General features: G+C 48.3%; 1 protein-coding gene across 1 annotated transcript; it reads left to right on the top strand.

The window, feature by feature from the left end:
• The first annotated feature begins 735 nt into the window (after positions 1–735).
• On the top strand, positions 736–13,179 carry swap70b (switching B cell complex subunit SWAP70b). The gene is made up of 12 exons (XM_076137685.1): positions 736–930; positions 1,693–1,833; positions 4,697–4,870; positions 5,336–5,563; positions 5,656–5,802; positions 6,088–6,196; positions 6,537–6,718; positions 8,802–8,909; positions 9,386–9,552; positions 11,295–11,493; positions 11,737–11,833; positions 11,931–13,179. The coding sequence occupies exons 1-12, from the start codon at positions 835–837 to the stop codon at positions 12,050–12,052; spliced, it is 1,770 nt and encodes a 589-aa protein (XP_075993800.1). The 5' UTR covers positions 736–834; the 3' UTR covers positions 12,053–13,179.
• The last annotated feature ends 9,906 nt before the right edge of the window (positions 13,180–23,085 follow it).

Genomic DNA, 23,085 nt, shown 5'->3' with positions numbered 1-23,085 from the left:
AGCAACATGAAAACATAAGCAACTCTTTTCGTGCAAAATACCGAAAAATGGCGGATAATTTTCAGCGAAATTCCAGACGGATTACGAGCAAATTTCGGACAAAAAACAAGCAAACTACGGGCCAATTACGTGCAAATGCCAGATAAACTACGGGAAAACTACATGCTATTTCCAGGCAATTTTGAGCAAAATTACAGGCAGATTACAAGTGAATTTCTTGCAAATGACAAGCAAACTACGGGCAAATTAGGACCAATTTTCAGGCAAATTACAGGAAACTACAGGCAATTTTCAGCAAACGAAGGGCCAACTAGGGGCAAATAACAAACTCGTGTCTTTGTGCCGTTCAGAGACATGGTCCATGGTTACTATGAAATGCAGAGTAGATGAAACCATCCAGCCTGGAGGCTAAGTCTGAAATTTGAGCTCTCTCACTCCTGCAGTACCTCCGCGGAGCCTCTAGGGGGGGAGAGGTGAAGAAAAATAAGGAGAGAATAGAAAAAATTAAAAAACGAGAAAAAAGAGGTGAAGAAAAAGGAGAGAAAGGAGGTGAAGAAAAAGAAAGAATAGGAAAAGGGGAAAAGGAGGTGAAGAAAAGAACGAGAGAACAGAAAAACGAGAACGCACGCACGCACGCACGCACGCGCACACACACTCTTGTTTCTCTCGCTAAGCGGTGCTGCAGCTCTTTAATAACGAGCTGTTACTGCGCGTCACGTGACTCTGTCCCCAATGTGTCCCGATGAGTCACTTTGAGCGCACATACACACACACAATCTCAGTCGGGGCAGAGCAGAGAAGTTTGTCCTCCTCCTCCTCCTCCTCCTCTTCATCATGGCTCTGCGGGATGAGCTCCTGAAGTCCATCTGGCACGCGTTCACCGCTCTGGACCTGGACAAGAGCGGCAAAGTCTCCAAATCTCAGCTGAAGGTAACGAGCTCCGGTGTGTGTGTGTGTGTGTGTGTGTGTGTGTGTGTGTGTTGTTGTAGCTGTTGAAGCAGGAAATTCAAGTTCAAATCTAAGTTTATAAAGAAACTGTGGAACACAAAACCCGAACACACTCGAGCCGCGAGCCGCGAGCAACAGAACTGCGTCGCTTAGAGACGGGATCGCTTCTCTGCGAAGCTCAGGATTTATCAATCAAGCCTATGTTGTGGCTCATGTGTTATTAAACAGAACAGGACGGACTCTCCAGGTTTCTCCCCTCATCAGCATTCCTCTTCCTCTTCTTCTTCTTCTTCTTCTCTCCAGTAGAAACACAAGCTTAATACAACAGGAAGTCCATCAGACATGTATAAACAGATAGAGTAGATCATTATATCAATAATTCCTTAAATGAGGAGGTAACAGAGCGTCACAGAGCGTCACAGAGCTGTCCCACTGCTAAAGTGACTGACTGATGATCAACCTGTTTCTCTAACCTGTGGACGATTTGGGATTGAGCCAATTCAACATCTTAGTGTGAATGTGGATCCATGATTAAACCTTTAAACGTTTCCTCCTGTGACCTCATGTCTGCTGCTCTACAGGCGTGACACGGTAGAGCAGCAGCATGATGATGAAGAACACGGGTGGAAGCAGAAGTACAGGAACAATGGAGTCAAGCTTATTAGAGTGGCTGGGTCCTGATTGGTGACATCAGTGCTTCACCAGTTCCCCGTTTGTGAGTGGATCCTCTTGATTGTGTTGCAGGTTCTGTCACACAACCTGTGCACCGTGATGAAGATCCCTCACGACCCCGTGGCTCTGGAGGAACACTTCAAAGACGACGACGAAGGCCCCGTCTCCACGCAGGGATACATGCCCTACCTGAACAAGTTCATCCTGGACAAGGTCAGCAAAGGTCACGCAACAGGTCCAGCTGCAGCACCACGTCACACACACACACAACATGAACTTAGGAACGGTAGGTAGGTAGGAATGGAATGCAGCCGCTTGTAAACACAAAAGCGTAAAAGAGTAAAGTAGCAAAGTAGATTTAGTTTAGTAGTGAACTCATTTATAAAGTATTTAATGAATATCCAATTTATGAACATGAATGTCACCTTCACTAAGCTTCTAAATCAATATAACATATAAAAACATGTTAACATCATAAAACATAAACATATCAAAGGAAATGCAGAACTACTTTTGGAAAATCTGCTATTTTAAAAATGTTCTGAGCCATTTTGAACGTTTGATCTGAAGAAATGTCCGGACTTTCAGTGTGTGTGTGTGTGTGTGTGTGTGTGTGTGTGAAACTGTCAGTGTGTAACTCTGGATGTTCTTGGATGAAACGTTGGATCTCTTGGTTGCGTCTCCACTTCCTGTTGCAGCTGTGGAGAGATTCACACAAAGTTGCGTGACGAGTTTTAACGGTCGCTGCGCTGGTGGAGGAAACGCTGCTTTGGGGCTCTGAGGGGGACCCAGACTGAGGGGGACCCAGACTGAGGGCCCCCCCTCAGAGCCCTAACCCTAACCCCCATGAAGCAGAGACCCCCGCCCCCCCTGTGTGGACGGAGGGCGTCACTCCCAACATTCAACCTTCAGGAAACTCCACCCAGACTCACAGGGAAATGTGTTTATAGGCATGTATGGATGCAGTGTGTGTGTGTGTGTGTGTGTGTGTTTGTGTGCGTGTGTGTGTGTATTGGTGTGTCTGTGTGTGATTTGACAAAGGAGTTGGTGGTTAAAAGAAAAAATCCTGGAAATGTTCAGTATCAAATCAGACAAATGTTGTCAATTGTTAATTAAGATGGGAAGTGTGGACATGTGTGTGTGTGTGTGTGTGTGTGTGTGTGTGTCCCTCATCCTCGCTGAGAGAGAGAGAGAGAGAGAGAGAGAGAGAGAGAGAGAGAGAGAGAGAGAGAGAGATGACCTTCTGTTCATGTGCTGACCTCAGCACTTTGTGGTTAGATGGAGCGTAGAATTCCACCGAAACTACTGTGTGTGTGTGTGTGTGTGTGTGTGTGTGTGTGTGTGTGTGTGCATTCACTAGTGAAGCTTCAGAGCAGCTGGTGGTTCAAACATTCATCAAAAACCTCCCAGATTGATCCTGAGGCAGTGTTTCATGTCTGGATGTAAAGGATGGAAGTATATAAAGTATATAAAGTATATAAAGTATATAAAGTATAGATCTGATAGATGTTAGCTCAGCGGTCCTGCTTCTCTCCGTGTTGCTTCCTGTTCTCGCTGCGTCGCTGCTGCAGGTTTGCTGTTTGCTCTCTGCCTCTGGTCTGTGAATCCCAATGAACAGAGGAGGGAGGAGGCGCTGACAAGGCTCCCATTGTGGAGGAGGAGTGAATGAGAGGGTGACAGTGATGGAGGGGGTGAAGGGAGAAACGGGGGCGAGGCCACCAGCCAGAGGGACAGAGCGGAGCAGAGACCCGGGCCAGCATGACACGGACACGACGCACAAAGACACGCTCTCTACACAACAAAACACACTGTCACAACTCCTCAACACGCTCCTCCACTGGAGAAACACTGGACTATTGGGACGCTGAGTCACTGAGAGAGAGAGAGAGAGAGAGAGAGAGAGAGAGAGAGAGAGAGAGAGAGAGAGAGAGAGAGAGAGAGAGAGAGCGAGTGACACAGTGAAGCTCAGTCACCTGCTCCTTAACACAACAACTACAGCTCCATATTTGTCATTCCTGGCTGCCATTGTTACAGCAGAGACACACTCATGCTGCAGCGTAGTGATCACAGAAGGAGAGGCCATAGTTTGTTAAACGTTTAGGGAAACAGCAGCAGAGGTTAAAGTGAAGATGACTCCTCTGTGATTGGAGGATCGGATCACAGTCTGTTAGGATCAGAGGTTCAGCCTGCATCACGTGTGACCTTTGACCTCACCTAGAGTAGATTTACATGAAGGTTGATGTCCAATAAGGCAGTGATGTAGGCTGGATGTAAATTTCCCCCCAAAGATCTTTGTCATATGGAATGATGACCCTGGTTGATGTGTGGACAGTGAGGAGGGCAGAAGATGAAGAGGAGGTTCAATCAGCAGCTATGTTGTGATGTTGTGACTGATCTCTAACATCTTCGTCATCTATCAGGGATTTAAACTCCGCTCACGTTTCTTCCCGTCGGATTTATCTTTGTAAATCTTTGGAAGTGTTCAGTTGTTGATTGGAGCGAAGGTCGGGAACACGTTGTCAGGGCGATGATGGGTGGGCTCGGACCGCTGCCAGCAGGAGATCTGCAGGGTTGCACTGCCAGCCTGCCAGGAGTCTCCATGGCGACGCCGCTGTTCACCGGCGAGAGGAAAACATTTCCCCCTCCACGGCACCGATTGAACATTTTCAAGGGCTCCACTCCCACTTTGGCTCTGGAATCTGAAGGTCAGAGAGGAAGAACGGGACAACTTCGCTGTTTCACTCCTGTGTGTGTGTGTGTGTGTGTGTGTGTGTGTGTGCGTGTGTGTGTGTGACAAACACACTTTAGAACATAGACATGAGAGCTGAGCCTCATGTGCATGCAGCATGTGGTGTGTTGGGGACCGGAGCACTATTTGGCAGCCTGTCTTCAGCCTGGAGTTTCTTATTGACAATGTGCCTCACAGTCGTGCTCAGCTTGATAAAGCAGGAGCTCAAGAGAGAAACGCTCTGAGGTCACACAGCCCAGCTTCAGGTTTGTTGGTAAAGCGTCTGCGTCTCGCCACCTCACCACCTCTGTCCTCTGTCCTCTGTCCTCTGTCCTCGCCTCCCCACAGGTGAAGGACATCTTTGACCGTCAGGACTTCAACAGAATGTGCTGGACGCTGTGTGCCAGGAAGAATCTGGACCAGTCGTCGCTGCTCATCACCAACGACGACGCCTTCAAGATCTGGTGCATCTTCAACTTCCTGTCTGAGGACTGCTACCCCCTGATCATGGTCACCGAGGAGGTGAGGGAGGGTGGGAGGAGGGAGGGAGGAAGGAGGAGGGAGGGAAACACAGCAGCACCTCTGAGAGTCAACAACACACTTTACTCTCTTTAGATGCAGAGGTCTGATCCTCAGTCGCTCACAGGAAACACACACAGATGACGGTCTGAAGGTCTAAACGGGTCTTTTGGGCGTGTGGTCATTTCATTGTGTACATGTGGGGCTTCACTCACTCTAACTCTATGAGAGGAACACCCAGACTGTTGCCCAAGAGCAGAAGAGGAAGTTCACAGCTTCCTGTTCTTACACAAACGCTGCAGGATTCATTGTCGGCCAAACGAACACGCCAAACAATGACGTCACCGATCAGTGTCAGGAAAAATACTGAAGGTTGACAAAGATCAGATCACGTGTAACTGTGTGTGTGTGTGTGTGTGTGTGTGTGTGTGTGTGTGTGTGTGTGTGTGTGTGTGTGGCCCTGCATAGATTGAATACTTCCTGCGTAAGCTTACGGAGGCCATGGGGGGCAGCTGGGTGGAGGAGCGCTTTGAGGACTACAGGCTGGAGCTGAACGCCAAGCAGCAGTGCCTGAGTGTGTGGGCGCTCATCAGCCTGATGGGCTCGGGACACTTCAGCAAGGGGATGGACCGCCAGGCGCTGTCCATGGGCATCAACGAGGTCTACCAGGAGCTCATCATGGACGTGCTCAAGCAGGTCAGACACACACACACGCGCACAGACACACACACACACACACACACACAGCAGGACTTCACACTCACGCCCACCTCACCTTCTCCCTGCAGGGCTTCATGATGAAAAAGGGCCACAAGAGGAAGAACTGGACGGAGCGCTGGTTCATGCTGAAACCAGACTCCATCTCCTACTACATGGGCGAGGACCTGACGGAGAAGAAGGGCGACATCGTGCTGGACGGAAACTGCTGTGTGGAGGTACGAACCCCCGACTACCAGCTGGGATACGGAAACGATAAGGGACGAAGAAGAAGGCTCACAGTCTGATGACCTAAGATGGAGTAAATGTTACAGGATGAAGAAGACCTCCATCCTAACTGTAAACATTCAGCACTGCACAGCTAGATGAAGAAGAAAGTGTGTAATGTGTCAGGAGCTTAGTCACCACGGAGAGATGAATCAGTCGTAGACCAGATATAAGAAAGTTGTGTTTGCTTCTGTTTCAGTTTATAAAGATTGACTTCATTCATTTTCTCTTTTCAGTCTTTACCAGACAAAGAAGGGAAGAAGAACCTCTTATATATCAAATGCTCCCAGAAGAGCTTTGAGATCAGTGCGTCGGACAAGAAGAAGAAGCAGGAGTGGATCCAGGGTGAGTCGCTGCTCCGCTGAGTCAGCAGATCCTGATGGGGTTCTATTGTTGCTGAGCCTCAGTGACTTTCCTCTCTGCATGACCTCACTCAAGCCATCCTACAGCCGCCGCCCACACACACACACACTAAAGTTATTTATATCTTATGGAAAACATCTCAATCATCTGTTCTTCATTGTGTTTGGACTTTTGAATCGTGGTTCTTCAGTATCATTTTAAATCAATCAATACAAGTTATTACAAGAACTTAGATTATTTATATTTAACTGCAGGATTCTTCACAGTGTAACAGTCCTGAGATGCTGGACACCATATGTGTGTGTGTGTGTTCTCTCTGCAGCTATCCAGACCAGTGTGAGTCTGCTGAGGCTGGGCCGGCCGGCGCCGCACCGCGAGGCCCGGCAGAAGAGACGTGAGCAGCGTCTGAGGCAGCAGGCCGAGCAGGAGGAGCTGGAGCTGAGGATGAGTGAGCTGCAGACGGCCAACGAAGCCAAGCAGGACGAGCTGGAGGCCATGAGGAAGGTGAGGAAGAGAATAGAAGAGAGAGAATGAGGAAGGGTGAAGTGCACAAACAAACGTTGTCATGTCGTCAGTCTGGAACCTTTTGTCTTTTTTTTATTATCTTCTGTGGGCCTGCAGGTTTTACCAGTGTGCTAAATTTAAATCGGCTCTGGAGTTTCTTTCCTTTCATCTCCTCTTATCTTCTTCAGTATGAATACAGGCAAGACCAGAAAGTAAACATGAGGCAGAAGAACTGAGGAAGAAAAGTGTGAAGCTCCAACATGTGATTGATATGTAAACATACACGGACACCTGTGCCTCTACGACCACAGAGTCCAGGTGAATCCTGTTCACATGGAGGAGGAGACGTGGAAAAGGCAAAGCTACTGCTGCCATTGTTTTGTAAATGTACTGAGTGATTAAGTGTCCTGGATCCCTGACCTCTGACCTCTGCAATTCACTGATCCTAAAGAGAATAGAACCCCTATTTGCATTTCCCTGGAAATCTTTAATGTTGGAAACCACCAGAGAAGCAGAAACCTTTCCAGAGAATCACCAAACACACACACACACACACACACACACACACACACACAGATTCATTCCTGATAACAAAGTAGGTCACCTGCACTACTCGCTTATTAATACCAACTACGTCTGAGCCACACGTTGGCTCCTCCCACTAATGATTGGCCACGCCCACTCCCAGCAGAGGAATGTGGCTTGTGGCTGTGGAGGCAAAGACCTTTGTCATGACTGACTGCACGCTTTACCAGATAATCTGGCTCGACCTGACTCATCCTCAGTGACTGAGCACTTGCTTCATGATAACGACGAGTGTGTTTCCTACACGAGAAAGGATGATGTCATTCTGATTACTTAAGAACTTTTTGCTCTAAACAATCTTGACAATCTCCTTTAACTGAAGTCAAACCACAGTGCAGTCATATGAAGACACACACACACACACACACACACACACACACACACACACACACAGTAGCAGCAGCAGCAGGGGACAAGGACAGACGGTGGTTTGACCGAGACAGTGAGTCTTTGTCTGGGACGTCTCTGCTCTCCCTGAATACACAACAATCTACCATTGAGGTGCAAAGCCGTCCTGTCTTACATACTTGCTTAAATGAATGCACAATGTACACACATGTACACACACAGACACACACACACAATGGGCACCGTGTCTCCACATGAACCTGTTGTGAGCGGTGGCCCGTCAGTGTGCAGGCACTTCACAGCTGGGTGACATCGGTCCACATGGGGACAAACTGGAGCGCCACACATTTTAACACGTCACATTTTGTCTGTGAGTCTTGGGGAGCAGAAGCAGTTCCACTTTCTTCCTGGTGGCTACTTCCTGTTGCTGATAGAATTCAAATTGTGAAGCAGACATGAAGCAGCGCCCACACCGTTACACAGTTACATTCTGTCATTCATAAGAGCACAGGTTTGGATCACTGCCACAGACGGTTGTTGGTACGAGTCCCTGGCCTGTCTGTGTGACGAGAAAAGGCTGGAGTCAGTTTGTTAAATATACTTTACTAGGTTTGTTTGTGATGGTCAGAAATATTTAGCACCAGCTTCTATTTTCTTCTTCTCAATTCATCTCCAGGTTTGTTTTCATCTCCAGTAGCTGATAGAAGTGTATTATCTAAAAACCTAGGGGTTACAGATTCTCTTATGTTTATTCAGGTCGGGGGTTTTGTCGTCGTCTAACAGTGGATTGTGAAATCCCCAGCCTGAAATACACACCGAGGTGTTTTCCCTCATTTACATGCATTCACATCACGTGAAGACCCATCACACCCACACACACACACACACCCCCACACACACACCCACACCCACACCCACACACACACCCACACACACACACACACACACACACACACACACACACACACACACACACACACACACACACACACCTACCTGAGTAGAATCAAGTCAGCTTTATTTCTGTTGTGAGTTTCTCTCAGTGCACGTTACAGACAGGAGCATGTACAGAGACCCAACACATAACAGAGAGAAGGGATTTGTCTGGTTGGAGTTTTGTGATTTCAGCTTCTGTCTGCTTTTGTTTCAGGCTCTGGAAGAAGCGGCGACAAGTGCGGCGGAGGAAGAGCGGCGGCGTCTCCAGACCCAAACTGAACTCCAGGACCGATACAAGACCGACCTAGAGAGAGAGAAAATGGTGCGTTACTTATCCTCTCCCCCCCCCCCCCTCCCCACAGCGGAGGAAGAGAGGGTCACATAAGGGTTAACATCATGAATCATGTTGTTCCCGTCTGTGACACAAATTCAAGTCATTCATCGTTTCACCACAGTGAAACGAGACCTCAGCACCTGCTTCTCCTTTATCCTCAGCCTTGTCAAGGGAAACAGTATCAAAGAACCAAACTCCACCACATTCCTCACATTTAACCCACAAACGTACTTCAGACAAAACAAGCATCCAGAGTGTCTCTGTTTGGCAAAGGTTAAAGGTCATTTGAAAACACAACATTATCTCCTTTCTCATCATTCATGAACATTGCTACCAAGTTAGGCTGAAGCCCCACAAACACTCAAGTGCTTGGTGAATGCTGAAGCCTTTGTATCTCAGAGGGCCTCACTCAGGAACTACAGTCCTGATGCATAATGACAACTCTCTACCTTCTGACTGAACAGGTACGGAAGCAGATGGAGGAGGAGGTGGCTCAGAAGTCCACCGAGCTGGAGCAGTACCTGCAGAGGGTCCACGAGCTGGAGGACATGTACCGGCAGCTGGAGGACGCCCTGGAGGACGAGCGGCGGGCCAGGCAGGATGAAGAGATGGTGCGCAGGCTGCAGGCACGGTCTGTGAACACAACTGACTTAATGTCACATCACACTTTGAATGCACAAACAATGAGCCGTCACCATGAGGCAGTTACCTGAAACAGCAGCTAGAGGAGGAAGCAGCTTGTAAACATGTAGGGAGATCACATGATGGACTTACTCAGCTCAGCTGAAGCACTTCATTAATATCCATTTTAGTAAACTCTGCTCAGTCTCAGTCAGAAGGTTGGAAGGACGCTGCAGTAAAAACCGGTTCACTAAACTGGCTAAACTGACAGCAACATTAGACATTAGGGACATTTTGTCCTCCTCCCCCTCAAATAGGAGCCATTTTATGTTCCTTAGAATTTGTGAATAGTGAAGTGGAATTTCAGATCTGAGCATTCGTGGAAAGCAGAAACCCTGAGCTTTCATTGAACGTTTGACATGTATGAGAAACATGAACACAGATAAGTTACATACACAGCAAAGCAAACAACGCGTGAATGTTTGCCAGTGAAGACACACGGGCCTCCTCACAGTTAAAGACACACGGGCCTCCACAGTTAAAGACACACGGGCCTCCTCACAGTTAAAGACACACGGGCCTCCTCACAGTTAAAGACACACGGGCCTCCACAGTTAAAGACACACGGGCCTCGTCACAGTTAAAGACACACGGGCCTCCTCACAGTTAAAGACACACGGGCCTCCACAGTTAAAAACATACAGGCCTTAGCGAAGTTACACAGCAAAGCAAACATTTGAGAGCGTGAAAGCTCTTGAAGACTCACGGGTCTTCGCACAAGGAACACAGTATTGAAAATAACAAACACAGATAAGTTCCATATAACAGTAAAGTGTGAGCATGTTTAAGTGTAAACAGGCTGTAAAGAACTTGTAAAGAAAGAAAGCCCATATAAGCACAGGAGCAGAGTCTGGCTCTTATCTGTGGGGGTAAAGTTTGTTTGTGTGTGAATGTGCTGATCTTAATTTAGTACACACACACACACACACACACACACACACACACACACACACACACACACACACACACACACACACACACACACACACACACACACAGAGGTCTAGTTCCTTTTATACACCACGTTTCCTCCCTCCTTCCTCTCTGCTGACATTTATTTTCCACCTGATTCTGTTAAAGTGAACCTCTGAGCTACAAGAGGATCAGAACCTTTAAGTGTTTAAAGGACCGATCATCCAGAACAGCCCTCTGTCCTCAGTGTTCCTTCTTTAACTGAAATCAAACCAACACTGTCTGTCTCTCTTAAAGCTTTCAGTCATGTTAAAGTTACACTCTGTGTTGGTTTAGGCTGAGGTCAGAGGTCAGAGGTCAGAGTTCAGGTCACCATGAGAGTTACTGACACACTTGTTAACCCAACAGGCACAAATTAAAGATCTGTAAATGTGATTTGCAACAAAAGTACAATGACAAAAGCTGAGTAGGAAACCTCAGTCCGTTAATGGGAAACAGCGCCATCTGCTGACGGAGAGCTGTGCTGCAGTCAAGTTCCTGCACTTGCTTGTCAATTAATGATTTGGACAGAATACATGACTGAACCATGTGTTTACTGCTTGGCATGTTACCTATGAGTGCAACCAAATCTCCCTGTTAATTAATCCTACAGAGGAAATTGAGGAGTTTGACCTTTAAAGTGTGGAGAAGAACCACAACTCTGAGCTCTATGACATCATGTGTAACTGCCAAAGACAAAATCCTTCCTGTTGCTCATGACGACGCTCCCATGTGACCCAGGCTGCTGGAGGAGGAGGCCACAAAGAGGGTGGAGCTTGAGAAGATCCACCTGAGCCAGCAGCGGGCCATCTCAGAGACGGAGGCTGAGAAGCAGGAGCTGGAGAAGGAGCGCCTGGCCAAGGAGAACGCCCTGCAGGCCGCCATGAAGCAGCTGGACGAGCTGGAGCAGGAGAGGCAGGGGGCGCTGGAGCAATACCAGGTCAGCAACACACACACACACACACACACACACACACACACACACACACACACACACACACACACACACACACACACACACACAGGGAGAGGTTACATGGAGAGAAACAGCACAATATGTTTAAATTAAAGTTTGCAGGTTTGTAGACTTATTGAGAGAACAGGAAGTGTGTGTTAGTGTGTATCCTGTGAGTGTTTTCTTACTCTACTGCGTGTTTTGTCCCTGTGTTTTGACGCGAGCCAGACGGTGATAAAGAAGCTAGAGGACGCGACCAACAACACCAAGACCTGGAAGCACAAAGTGGATCACCATGAGGGTCTGCTGAGGCTCATTCAGCCCGGTAAGCTACTCCTCTTCCTCAGTATTCCCTCCTCCTCCTCCTCCTCCTCCTCCTCCTCTGTGGTGAACCAGCTCTCTTAACCCCTCCCTCCTTCCAGGCTCCAAGGCCGGCCAGCTGATCACCAACTGGGGCCCCGCCGCGTTCTCGGAGGCGGAGCTCAGCCTGAGGGAGAAGGCGTGGCAGGAGAAGAAGACCCAGCAGACCCAGCAGAGCCAGTAGACCCGGGTCAGGACCACCCTCCTGAACCAGAACCAGAGCCAGGCTCCAGCTCCGACGCCTAACTACTGACTGAATGGATTCTCTGGTATCTGATATCAGCAGAACACAAATTGCCAGGATGTTGCCGAGATGCCATCTTAAAAAAAAATTCCAATGTAAAATCCAAGCGTTAGATCGATGCCCTAATCAAAGTCTTTATAAAGCAGCAGCAGCGTTAAAGAGTTTATGTGCCGGTAGAAAGTAGAACGACACCTGTAGCACTCGTTGCTTTCTACTTACAGAAGAATCCTTAAAGCTACAGACGGCTGTAAGTGACCACACACTATGATGTCACACAACAGAGCCACAACACAACAGAGCACATCCAACATGAACATACAGGAAGGTAGACATGTAACTCTAATGGGAGCAGGCACACCTCTGCCAAGGCAACATCTCTCTCTAACTCGGCTTAACACCCGGAACATTCTACTCTGTTTACATTCGACCTTAATCATCTGAATCCTCTCACCTCCAAACCTTACGATTAACTTTCTATCTTTACTAATCAATAACTGTGTGACTCCTCTGGATTGAGCTCTGGAGCTGTGAGACACATTTACAGCGTCACTGCTTCAGTCAGTCGGCACAATCTCAGCTAGACGGCGGTGAGAGTTGTGTATCTGGCAGCTGAAGTGCGGTTGGTGTCTGCTGCCCTCTGGTGGTGACTGAGTGTAAACACAGGGCAGCAGAGTGTGGCAGAGAACTTTAAAGTGTCATGATGTTTGGTAAATGTTTGTCTGTACTGACGTCATGTTTGTAAGTGTGTGTCTGCTCACTGACTCCAGCTGTGCGGCACAGAGCAGCTGGTTCAGCGGCGACACACTCGTCTCTCACACAGGAGAACACAGGGGACGTGACGGTATAACTCTCTAACTCTCAACTCTAATGTTTGTGCCTTTTGGTTGACCTCTTAAGTATCTGGCCCTTACACTTCACCTGCCTGTAATCAGTGTGTCAGCCTGAGGGCCTCACACAGGAACTAACTACAGAGTATTTATACTGTAACCTGCAGCGTCCTGAGGGAACGCTGTCGTTTGTATTTTCTGTTTGGTGTTTGTATAAAGACTGAGCTGTGACTCCTGTGACTCCTGTCTGAGTAACCTCGTCTTTGCCGCCTGTTCTTTGGTCAGAAAGCCTTCTTCCCTCCGTCCTGAAGCTCAAACACTCTTAAAGCTCCACTGAAGGAACACAGAGAATGAAACAAACTACTTGACAATGCTAAATTTAAAGGTAATGACTGACGTCTTCCACCAGGGGGCACTGCAGCACCACACAGCGCCCCCGTGTGTCGGCAGGAGGAGGAGAGGGGATAAAGCAGAGTCACGCTTCCTGTCAGACTGGAGTAGAACGTGTCATCATCTGGGGACAGAGCCGTGACTTTGTTTCCATGACTTCACCGTCTGGACATTCCTCTCTCCACAACAAACCAAGACCCCCCGGCCCCCCCGACCCCCCCTGACCCCCCGCCTCTCATCAGATCATCATCAGTATCGTGTCGTTCTGACCTCTAATACACACTGGAGCATCAAAACAAGAGACAGAAGAAGAAGAAGAAGAAGAGATGGGAGTTCAAGTGAAACACAATCATCAGATCAACAGGAAGCTGAGGCCAGAGCATCGCCATCACGACCTCACACACCTGATCAATACATTTAGACACAAAGTCAACTAATACTCTGCTTCAGTGTGCAGATGAAACACACGTGTCAATCACTGAGATGTCATGTATGAAGCATGTTAAAGTCAGACTGGGACTCAGATCACATTGATCCACACAGGGTTAAAGTTCGGCCTCCTGATTTCGTGGTTTCTGACAGATTTGATTCTGTTACAGCAGAGAGTTTGGACCTGTGTGTCCAGAGTCACACACACACACACACACAGAGGACAGGAGATGGGGCGGTGCAGGTCGACACGCACAAATGTGTGTGTGTGTGTGTGTGTGTGTGTGTGTGTGTGTGTGTGTGTGGGTGCGTGTCGACCTGCACCGGCCCGTCCTTCCCTGTGTGTGTGTGTGTGTGTGTGTGTGTGTGTGTGTGTGTGTGTGTGTGTGTGTGTGTGTGTGTGTGTGTGTATTTAAAGAACGTCACTCTCTGATTGTTAAATCTCCCTTTTGCATGCCAGTATTGACAGAACCGATCCTTCACATGGATCCAGAGCGCCGGCCCGGCTCGGCTCTGTGCTGTCACGCAGGACTTCATCCTGCTGAGGTCACGACCTTCACTCACCCTGATGCTGAGCCTCCTAACCTGAGCAGATCCAGCGTGAAGGAGCCGAGCTGCCAGAACACAAAGGCAGCGTCCAAACACTGCAGAACAGAGCTGCTTCTAAACTTTCCACATCTAAATCCCCCCCCCCCCCGGCCCCTCCTGCCCCCCCTGGCCCCCCCCGGCCCCCCATGGCCCCCCCGCCCCATCTGATCCCCAACAACTTTAATTCACTCCATCCTCCCTCCGTATCGTGCAACAGTCGTTAATTTGAGTGAGACGGGACACACCAAACAAACACACACACACACACACACACACACACACACACACGCAAAATACGTTCCCAAAGATCTGCTGTCCAGATGCAGCACATACCACAGCTGCACTAACATTGCTTTATGCAACAAGATGGCCTGTCATTAACGCCAAGTGCCGCGCCGGATGCGCTCCATCAACCCCCCCCCCCCCCCCCCCCCCCCCCCCCCCCCTCCTCCCTCCGCCCTCAAACATCCACATAACCCCCAGCAGCGTCTGTATCCCATCATCCCTCTCTCTTTTCAAACATCCTCACACTCATCAGCTCAGGGTTATGAGGCCTGTGGCACGCGTTCTGCATTCCTGAGAGGTGACGCCAAAGACAAATGCATTAAATTCCCGATCTGGAATCCATCGCAGGGGGTGAGTGTGTGTGTGGGTGTGTGGGTGTGTGTGTGTGCGTGTGCGTGTGCGTGTGTGTGTGCGTGTGCGTGCTTAAAGGGGCAGTAGGGAGGGGGGGGGGGGTTCAGGGGTCTCACTGCTCCCTGGAGTCCCGGAGCATCGGAGATACAAAGTGTCTGAGGAATTCAAAATATATAGTGTTCCAAACTTGTAGGAATTCTGGGCATTTAACGGTGAGCGGGGTTGTGGCGGAGCCCCGGGGGCCTGTGGAGGTTTACAGAGCAGAGGGGCCTTTGGGTCTAATAAAAGGTCTGCAGCACATTTACCTTCCTCTGCTGAATCACATATGACAATTCATGGAGCCCAGGGGTGCGATAGGAGCGGAGTATGAGTTCAGAGGAGCATCTGGTTAGAGAGCCAGCAGACAGGAATAGCACATCGCTGCATCTCTACATGATAAATCTCTAGCAGGGTCCCCAGAGGACTCCTGCAGGGGCCAAAGACACAAACAGATGTGTGACAGGAGACGCAGCAGCGCTCGGGCTCTCACCAGCGTCAGACGCTCGTACTGTAAAGCTCGGCTCTGCCCCGCGGAATTTCACCTTCAACCTCCCTTCACCTGCGTGTCGACCCCCCCCACACCCTCCCTCCCGTCCGCCGACACGTGTTTCTCCACATCGCCTGACATTTCACAACATCACATTAGAGCTGGATTTGTGTAATGTGGGACTCAAACCAATGACTGAAGGTTTGAGTTTAGAGATTTCGTGAGGTTCAAGGGTGCAAGGAGACGGGAATTTAGGACAAAAGGATCTGGCTCCAATCAGCGCATCTGACTGAGGCTGAGCGTGTGTGTGTGTGTGTGTGTGTGCGTGTGTGTGTGTGTGTGCACCCACAGGAAGGCCGAGCCCCAGGCCTCAGCGGGGAAATCAAACCCATCTTTCACAATCCTTCATTCCAGATATAAATATCTTCTGACTAATGCACAGAAACAAACTAAAAGGTCAGACGTTACTATGGATACAAACACACTGTCGCTACATGACCTCACCCATACCTGGACACACACCTGAATCAGAGCCGGGGTAGTTCCGCAGATCCCGACCCGTCTTGGCGTCTCGGTCCACCACAATGTTCACATTCAGTCTGAGCCCCAGGAATTTGTTTTATGTGCGGCCCTAAGCCTGAAGAGGAGCAGAGAGAGAGAGAGAACTCTTCACTCTTACCACATCACAACAGGCTCATCAATACTGGAGTGACAGCAGATCAATGAAAATCCTCAAATCCTTTAGAAATGACTGAAATGACATCATTCATCTCATCTGCTGCTGTGAATGGAGTCAAGCCCCCCCCCCCCCCCCCCCTCCACACACACACACACACACACACACACACACACACACTAATAATAACTCACTCACTGTCAGAACACGCAGGTTGGAACCCAAGCACGCTCATCTGCTGATCAATAATAAGAGAGGGAATAATTATAGAACACATTCCTCTCACAGATGGAGGTGAAGGTTGAACACAGCTGAAGCCCAACCAGCATCTCAGGGTCCTGACCCAGAGTGAAGCACTGAACCAGAGGCTGTCCCTCTGATCCAGATCCGTCTGAACCGGATTAAAAACCTGTTTGTTTATGTCAGTGTCTCAGAATGTGGGTCGTGGTCCCACAGGGGGACGGAGATGAACATGGATTGAGCTTGAAGTTAAAGGAGCTTTGAGTCAGAAGGTTCAGACAGCAGAAGAAGAAGAAGCTGAAACATCACGTTTCAGCTACAAATGATCCAGAAATGTCTCCATCGGTTCAGACAGGAAGTAAAGGACATGATGGGACGTGTTGTTGACAACTGAATTAATTTACTGCAGACTCTTTCCTCTGCCAGCTGTCTGACACACACACACACACACACACACACGCACACACATGCACACACACACACATGCACACACACCTACACGCACACACGCACGCACGCACGCACGCATCCTCCAGCTTCAGTGGACGGAGAAAGAAGCAGTGGTGAGTCTGTATTGACTCGTCTGCGGAGGAGCACTGTGACTCCTTCACTCTGAGTACCACTCTGCGGCATGCTGATTAGGTTGTGTGTGTGTGTGTGTGTGTGTGTGTGTGTGTGTGTGTGTGGACTTCCTGCACATTTCAGCACATTGACAGTTCAAAGTTACAACATGAACTTTTAGTTTGAATGTTTCATGTCCAACATTTGTTTACATTTTGTGTTTTCATCAGAAAAAACCTGAGTTTGATTTGTTGATGCGTGTCCTCATTGTGGCGTTCCTGTTTAAACTAACAGGATTAGTTCTTCCTCCTCCTCCGTCTCCGTGAGTGGAATGCTTTTACGTGACAAGACAGAAAGACTCCAGAGTCAGAGCGTCTCATCCCTCTCCTCCCCCGTGAACACAGAAGAATGTGTGGCAAGGCGCAAATATAAAACACAAGTGTCTGCAACCCCCTCTGGACCGCCGCTCTGCTCCTGCCAGCACATCAAGCTCCTCCTCTTCACTGGAAACCGTCTGAGCTCACAGGACCGAGCCAAGTTTAGAGCTGGACTCCTCCTAGAGCATTGTTTACATGCATCAGACTGAACTTCACCCACAGCAGGAAGGCAGACTAAAAATACTAGAGAGTCGGCTTTAAGGAGAACACATCCTCCAGTCAGCAGGGCCGGTCTGCAACAGCAGCTTCCATCCTCCCTGCAGGTTTATCCAGCAGGTTCAGATGTTCCTACAGGTTCAGATGTTCCTACAGATGTTCCTACAGGTTCAGATGTTTCCACAGGTTCAGATGTTCCTACAGGTTCAGATGTTTCTACAGGTTCAGATGTTTCTAAAGGTTCAGATGTTCCTACAGGTTCAGATGTTTCTACAGGTTCAGATGTTCCTACAGGTTCAGATGTTTCTACAGGTTCAGATGTTCCTACAGGTTCAGATGTTTTTACAGGTTCAGATGTTTCTACAGGATCAGATGTTCCTACAGGTTCAGATGTTCCTACAGGTTCAGATGTTTTTACAGGTTCAGATGTTTCTACAGGATCAGATGTTCCTACAGGTTCAGATGTTTCTACAGGTTCAGATGTTCCTACAGGTTCAGATGTTTCTACAGGTTCACATGTTCCTACAGGTTCAGATGTTTTCTACAGGTTCAGATGTTTCTACAGGTTCAGATGTTCCTACAGGTTCAGATGTTTCTACAGGTTCAGATGTTTCTACAGGTTCAGATGTTCCTACAGGTTCAGATGTTCCTACAGGTTCGGATGTTTCTACGTCGTCTTTGCAGCCATAAATCCACGCTGCTGTTGTGACAGACGGACAGCAAACACAACATACCTGCTCCCCTGCATGTGTGTGTGTGTGTGTGTGTGTGTAGATATGTTCAATCTGTTCTTACTGGAACAAGGACCTGATCCAGTTATCCTAACAGAGAGCCGGAGCTCTTTGTCTCCTAACCCTAAAGTCCTAACGAGGACAACGTGACAGTAATCCTTTGGCAGCAGAGTGAGACAAACCTCCTCTCCTAATGACGACTTAGACAATCATGGAGCTCAACAACAGCGCCAGACGGAGCTCAGCAGGGAGACTGAGGCTGAGTGATGACCAGTCGGAGGGGGGGAAACCAGATTGTTATGTTCCCCGACCGCTATCAGCCCAGCATCGGTGGTGAAGACTGTGACTGTTCAGCGTGTGATGCCTCCGTGACTGAGGATGATTCAGGGCGGGAGAATGTGACGGTGCAGGAAACATCAATCGTAATTAGAGCGCTCACTACGGGCGGATAAGAATAGTAAACATGGTGATTTGGCGAGGCGTTTATGGGCCACGGGAGGAAGGTCCATCAGAGGGATGTCCATCAGAGAGAAGGAGAGGAGAGGAGGAATGAGGCACCAAATATCTTGAAGGTGTGATCCTCCAGGTCACTGATGTCCTCTGCTCACACTCAGAGCAGGAGGAAGCTCGGTCTGTTTTACTTCCACAGACCAGGAGTTTGATTTTCTGCTCTGTTCCACCACACAGACTTCCGAGAAAAAACTATAAATTTCCAGCCTCCGTGTTTCAGATGTTAGAAGCTGAATAGGCAGAAAAATGTGAACGTGTAATTACATTCATAAATCCTAGAGTGGTGCACAGAGGTTAGAGAGGCAAGCGGCTGAGGGAGGACAGAGCGTCGGTCCCTCTGGTGAAGCTGCTCTGTGGCTGAATGTGCCTACATGTAAACACTCAGACTTCCTGAATAAAGAGGTCAGAGGACAGATTTAACATAATGAGGCTTCTTCCTGTGTCCCGTAAGCCTTCTCTGCTCTCTGCATGTCGTTGTGCGATGCTGTGACTCACACTGTGGGTTGGTGGTGACAGTGTTGTGGATCAATACGCATGATTACTTGCCATGTGAGTGAGAATTTGCCGGTTCAGCCGCTGAACAATGGAGGACGACACAACAAAGGAGCAACGCGTAGACAGAACGTGTCGACAGCACTGTCTGCTAGCTTCCATAGGCAGTTAACTCCTTCAGCATACTTAAACCTACAGACACCATTCAGACAGCGCTGTGTCTCTGCTTAAATGGCTGCACCTGTTGTTTATAAACAACTGGTAGCTTCAAAGAGTGTAAGGTTTAGCTGTCACTCAAACTGCTTGTAACCTTCAGGTACAGAAGGCATTCAGACATGTTTCAGACATTCAGGCTTCAAACTTTGGGGCAAAATGTTCAGCGTTTTGCAATCACGGCACATTTTCTTCAGTAAAGATAATGACTAATGACTATGACTCCATGAGTCTTTCACACACACAGAAGATTCATAATAGCTGTTAACCCCGCCCCCTCACTCCTAATGTGTGAGTGGGCGCTGTTATTCCCATTCACATGATTGATTGAGCTGGATTTCAGGCACACATAGAGTCTCCATACGAGAGCTTTAGCTGCTGGCCACTGGGCAGCTCGACTGGAACAGTTGGCGTTTAAGTGCCTTGCTCAAGGGCTCCCTAGAGGTTTCACAGAAAAGAAGGTTTACAGCGGCGTTGGAGGGATCAATCAATCAACCGCTCATTACTGAAGCCTTCACTCTATTCACAGCATGAAGGTAGTGATGAATGTGACCTGAATGTCTTGACTTGAGTCTATTCAGTGGGAGTGAAATCCTTTCTTAGAGTCAGACTTCCTGTATTGATTAGATTGTGATGAGACAGATGCTGAGCCGGAGACTCGGGGGTCTGGATTGACAAACTCTCCGCTCCGTGTTGGGCCGGGCCAGACACGAAAATGAATTCCTCCGCTTCAGAATGAGAACATCATGGGATGCGTCAGGCCAGGTTGGACCTAGAAATCAATCTTGGCTGACAGATTTGGGTTCGGGTCAACATTTCAAGCCCGAATCAAATCTACTGTGAGCAGCGGATAATAAAATGAAAAATGAAACGGATAAGACCAAACTAAATGCGAGTAATCCCGGTCGTATGCAGAGCTAGAAAAACAAAAGACACATGTTCTGATAGAGAGATCAGGGTTAGAGAGCAGCTTATGAGCGCTGCTGGCAGAGAGACACAGGGTGCAGTCCAGCCTGGTCCGGCTCTGATGGACTCTTCTCTCCCAGGGCAGCTGTTGAGACATCGCACCACGCTGGAATTCCCGTGGCAAACTTCTCTGGACTAGCAGGTCTCTCTCGGTGTAAATCGGAAACTTGGAGACTTTTCCTTCTGAGTGTTCAGGAACAACAGCAACACATGGATGAGATCTTGAGAGAACTCGAGGATAAGAAGGTAGAAGCTGAGCTGGATAAGTGGAACGGTCACACCTGCTGACATCACGTTTGCCTCCTGGTTCTCTGGTTTCTGGCTTTAGGAAGTATTCAGTTCATTGCAATTTAATTTACTAACAACAAAGAGCAGCAAAAGCAAAAACTAAAGTGTGTGTGTGAAGCCATTTTCCACAACAAAACAACAAATACTGTATCCTAATGAAGCCTGTGATGCGTGCAGATGTTAGATACAGTCTAATCGCTCACAGCTGTCTATTGTTTTCATATTCTAAGTGTTTTCCAGGTGCGTTGGCTGAACAAGGAGCACAGAAAACTGAATCCTCTCCCAAAGTTACAACCAATTAATAACGTCACTCATAAAGAGAGAGACGCGTCTTAGAGCGCTCAAACATCTCTCTCCATCCAGGTCAGTCAGGGAAATGTTAATCCTCCTCTTCCTCACGGGAACGTTGATATTTTCCACCTGGAAATGGCAAAAATATCTGATGCGGTATTTTTCCAGGCGCAAAAAAAAACAAGAGGCTGTGTTTTTCCATTGTTTAGAGAGAAGAAGAAGAAGAGAAGCAGGAATGTTTGGGCCTCACATTTGGAGTGATGCATATCAGCCTGACTCATGTCCACTCAGTGTTCGCTCCCTCTCACAGCTCTGATGCTCCACATCGCAGGAATGCAAACCTAATCAAACCCTGTATCTGCGGCCTCTTCTACCCCAGCAGTCATAAATAACAGGAAACTATAAATAGGCGGCGAGCATCTATAAATACTTCCTAATGTGTGCGTGCCTGTGCCGAAGCTCAGATGGACGCCGACCCCCTGACTGTGGAAATCAATCACAGTTCCATTCCACACCAGAACTCCATATTGTCTTGATTTCTCCACGATGCAATGTAGAAGCAAACATCTCAAAAATGTCCACTGGCTAACGGACATGAATACAACAACGTTTGTTAGATTGATGGCGATCGTGTGTTCGCCTCGCCTCGGCGCTGGAATGTTGAAATTCTGCAGCATCAGAGAAGAACGGAGCAAAAACAAGACAACTGGAAGGGATCATGTTAGAACACGTATCACTGAATCACAGTTTGGCCCGTGAACGGGGCCTCCTGTTGACATGGCAACCCTCTGTGTACTTGTCCACACATCCATATGCACGACTCGTTTACTGCTGCGTAGCTTTATGTGCCTCCCGGTTTTGTAAAATGATGTGAAAACTAATCTGATAAGAATGCTTAGAGGAGGAGGATGGTGAGGATGATGATGATGATGATGATGATGACGATGATGATGATGATGATGATGGTGGCAATATGAATTTGCCAGCTCTCACATTAATCCGTGTGAGTCAATACGAGACAGCAGGGAATGGACTCGACTGTTCAGACTATCAGAAACCCAGGTGATGCAGGGGTTAAAATAAAAATTGTATACTGAAAGAAAAGACCGCTCAATTCCACAAAGAGTCATGTGAGAATGAGCAACACACATCTATGAAGTCACCTGAATCCTCTGAATGACTAAACAGTCAAAGGTTTGGGCATCGAACAGAGAATGATCCATTATTAACACTGGCATAACTGTCAATCAATCATTTTACACTCCAGCAGGAAGATGTTGACTACAAACAGCTTCCAGGATCTTTGTGTTATTGTGACACAATGTGCTTTCCCTCTACCACAGATTTGTAAAGTCCTGATGTTTTCTGTTGACTGTTTCTGGACACAATCATGACGTCATCATGCAATCTGGCCACACCTCCCCCAGAGACAAAGAGACACCTTCATCACACACACAGACTCTCATGACTCCAGGGAGAGTCAGGGCACAAACCCAGCAGCTCATGGACGGAGCAGTGTGGATGGATCAGTGTGGTTTATCAATATGAAGGAAGAACAAACTGTCCAGCCTGTGGCCTTCACTTCAGATAAAGTGAAGAAGAAGAAGGACTGTGAGGAGGAGAGGGCGATGTGAGAGGAGCTCCTTCAGGAAACATCACGCTGAGAGAAGCACGACCGCAGCTTATCTGCTACATTCTTTCACACCAGCGCTCGAATTCAAAGTTACGACGCGTGACGCACAATCAGCGTGTTTTATGAACGCAGACATGAACACATAAGACCTCATGATGGATCGGGCCAGAACATCCATAAAGCATTCTGATAATGACTGCAGAGGTCACCACACACACACACACACACACACACACACACACACACACACACAGACACACACACACAAACACACACAGACACAGACACCGACACAGACACAGACACACACACACACACACACACACACACACACACACACAGAGACACACACACACAAACACACACAGACACAGACACCGACA

Source organism: Genypterus blacodes, unplaced genomic scaffold (assembly GCF_046128005.1).
Source record: "Genypterus blacodes isolate CSIRO-AG114 ecotype Tasmania unplaced genomic scaffold, CSIRO-AGI_Gbla_v1 ptg000332l_1, whole genome shotgun sequence".
In the NCBI taxonomy this organism is placed as follows: domain Eukaryota; kingdom Metazoa; phylum Chordata; class Actinopteri; order Ophidiiformes; family Ophidiidae; genus Genypterus; species Genypterus blacodes.
This window is presented reverse-complemented; position numbering and strand designations above follow the sequence as displayed.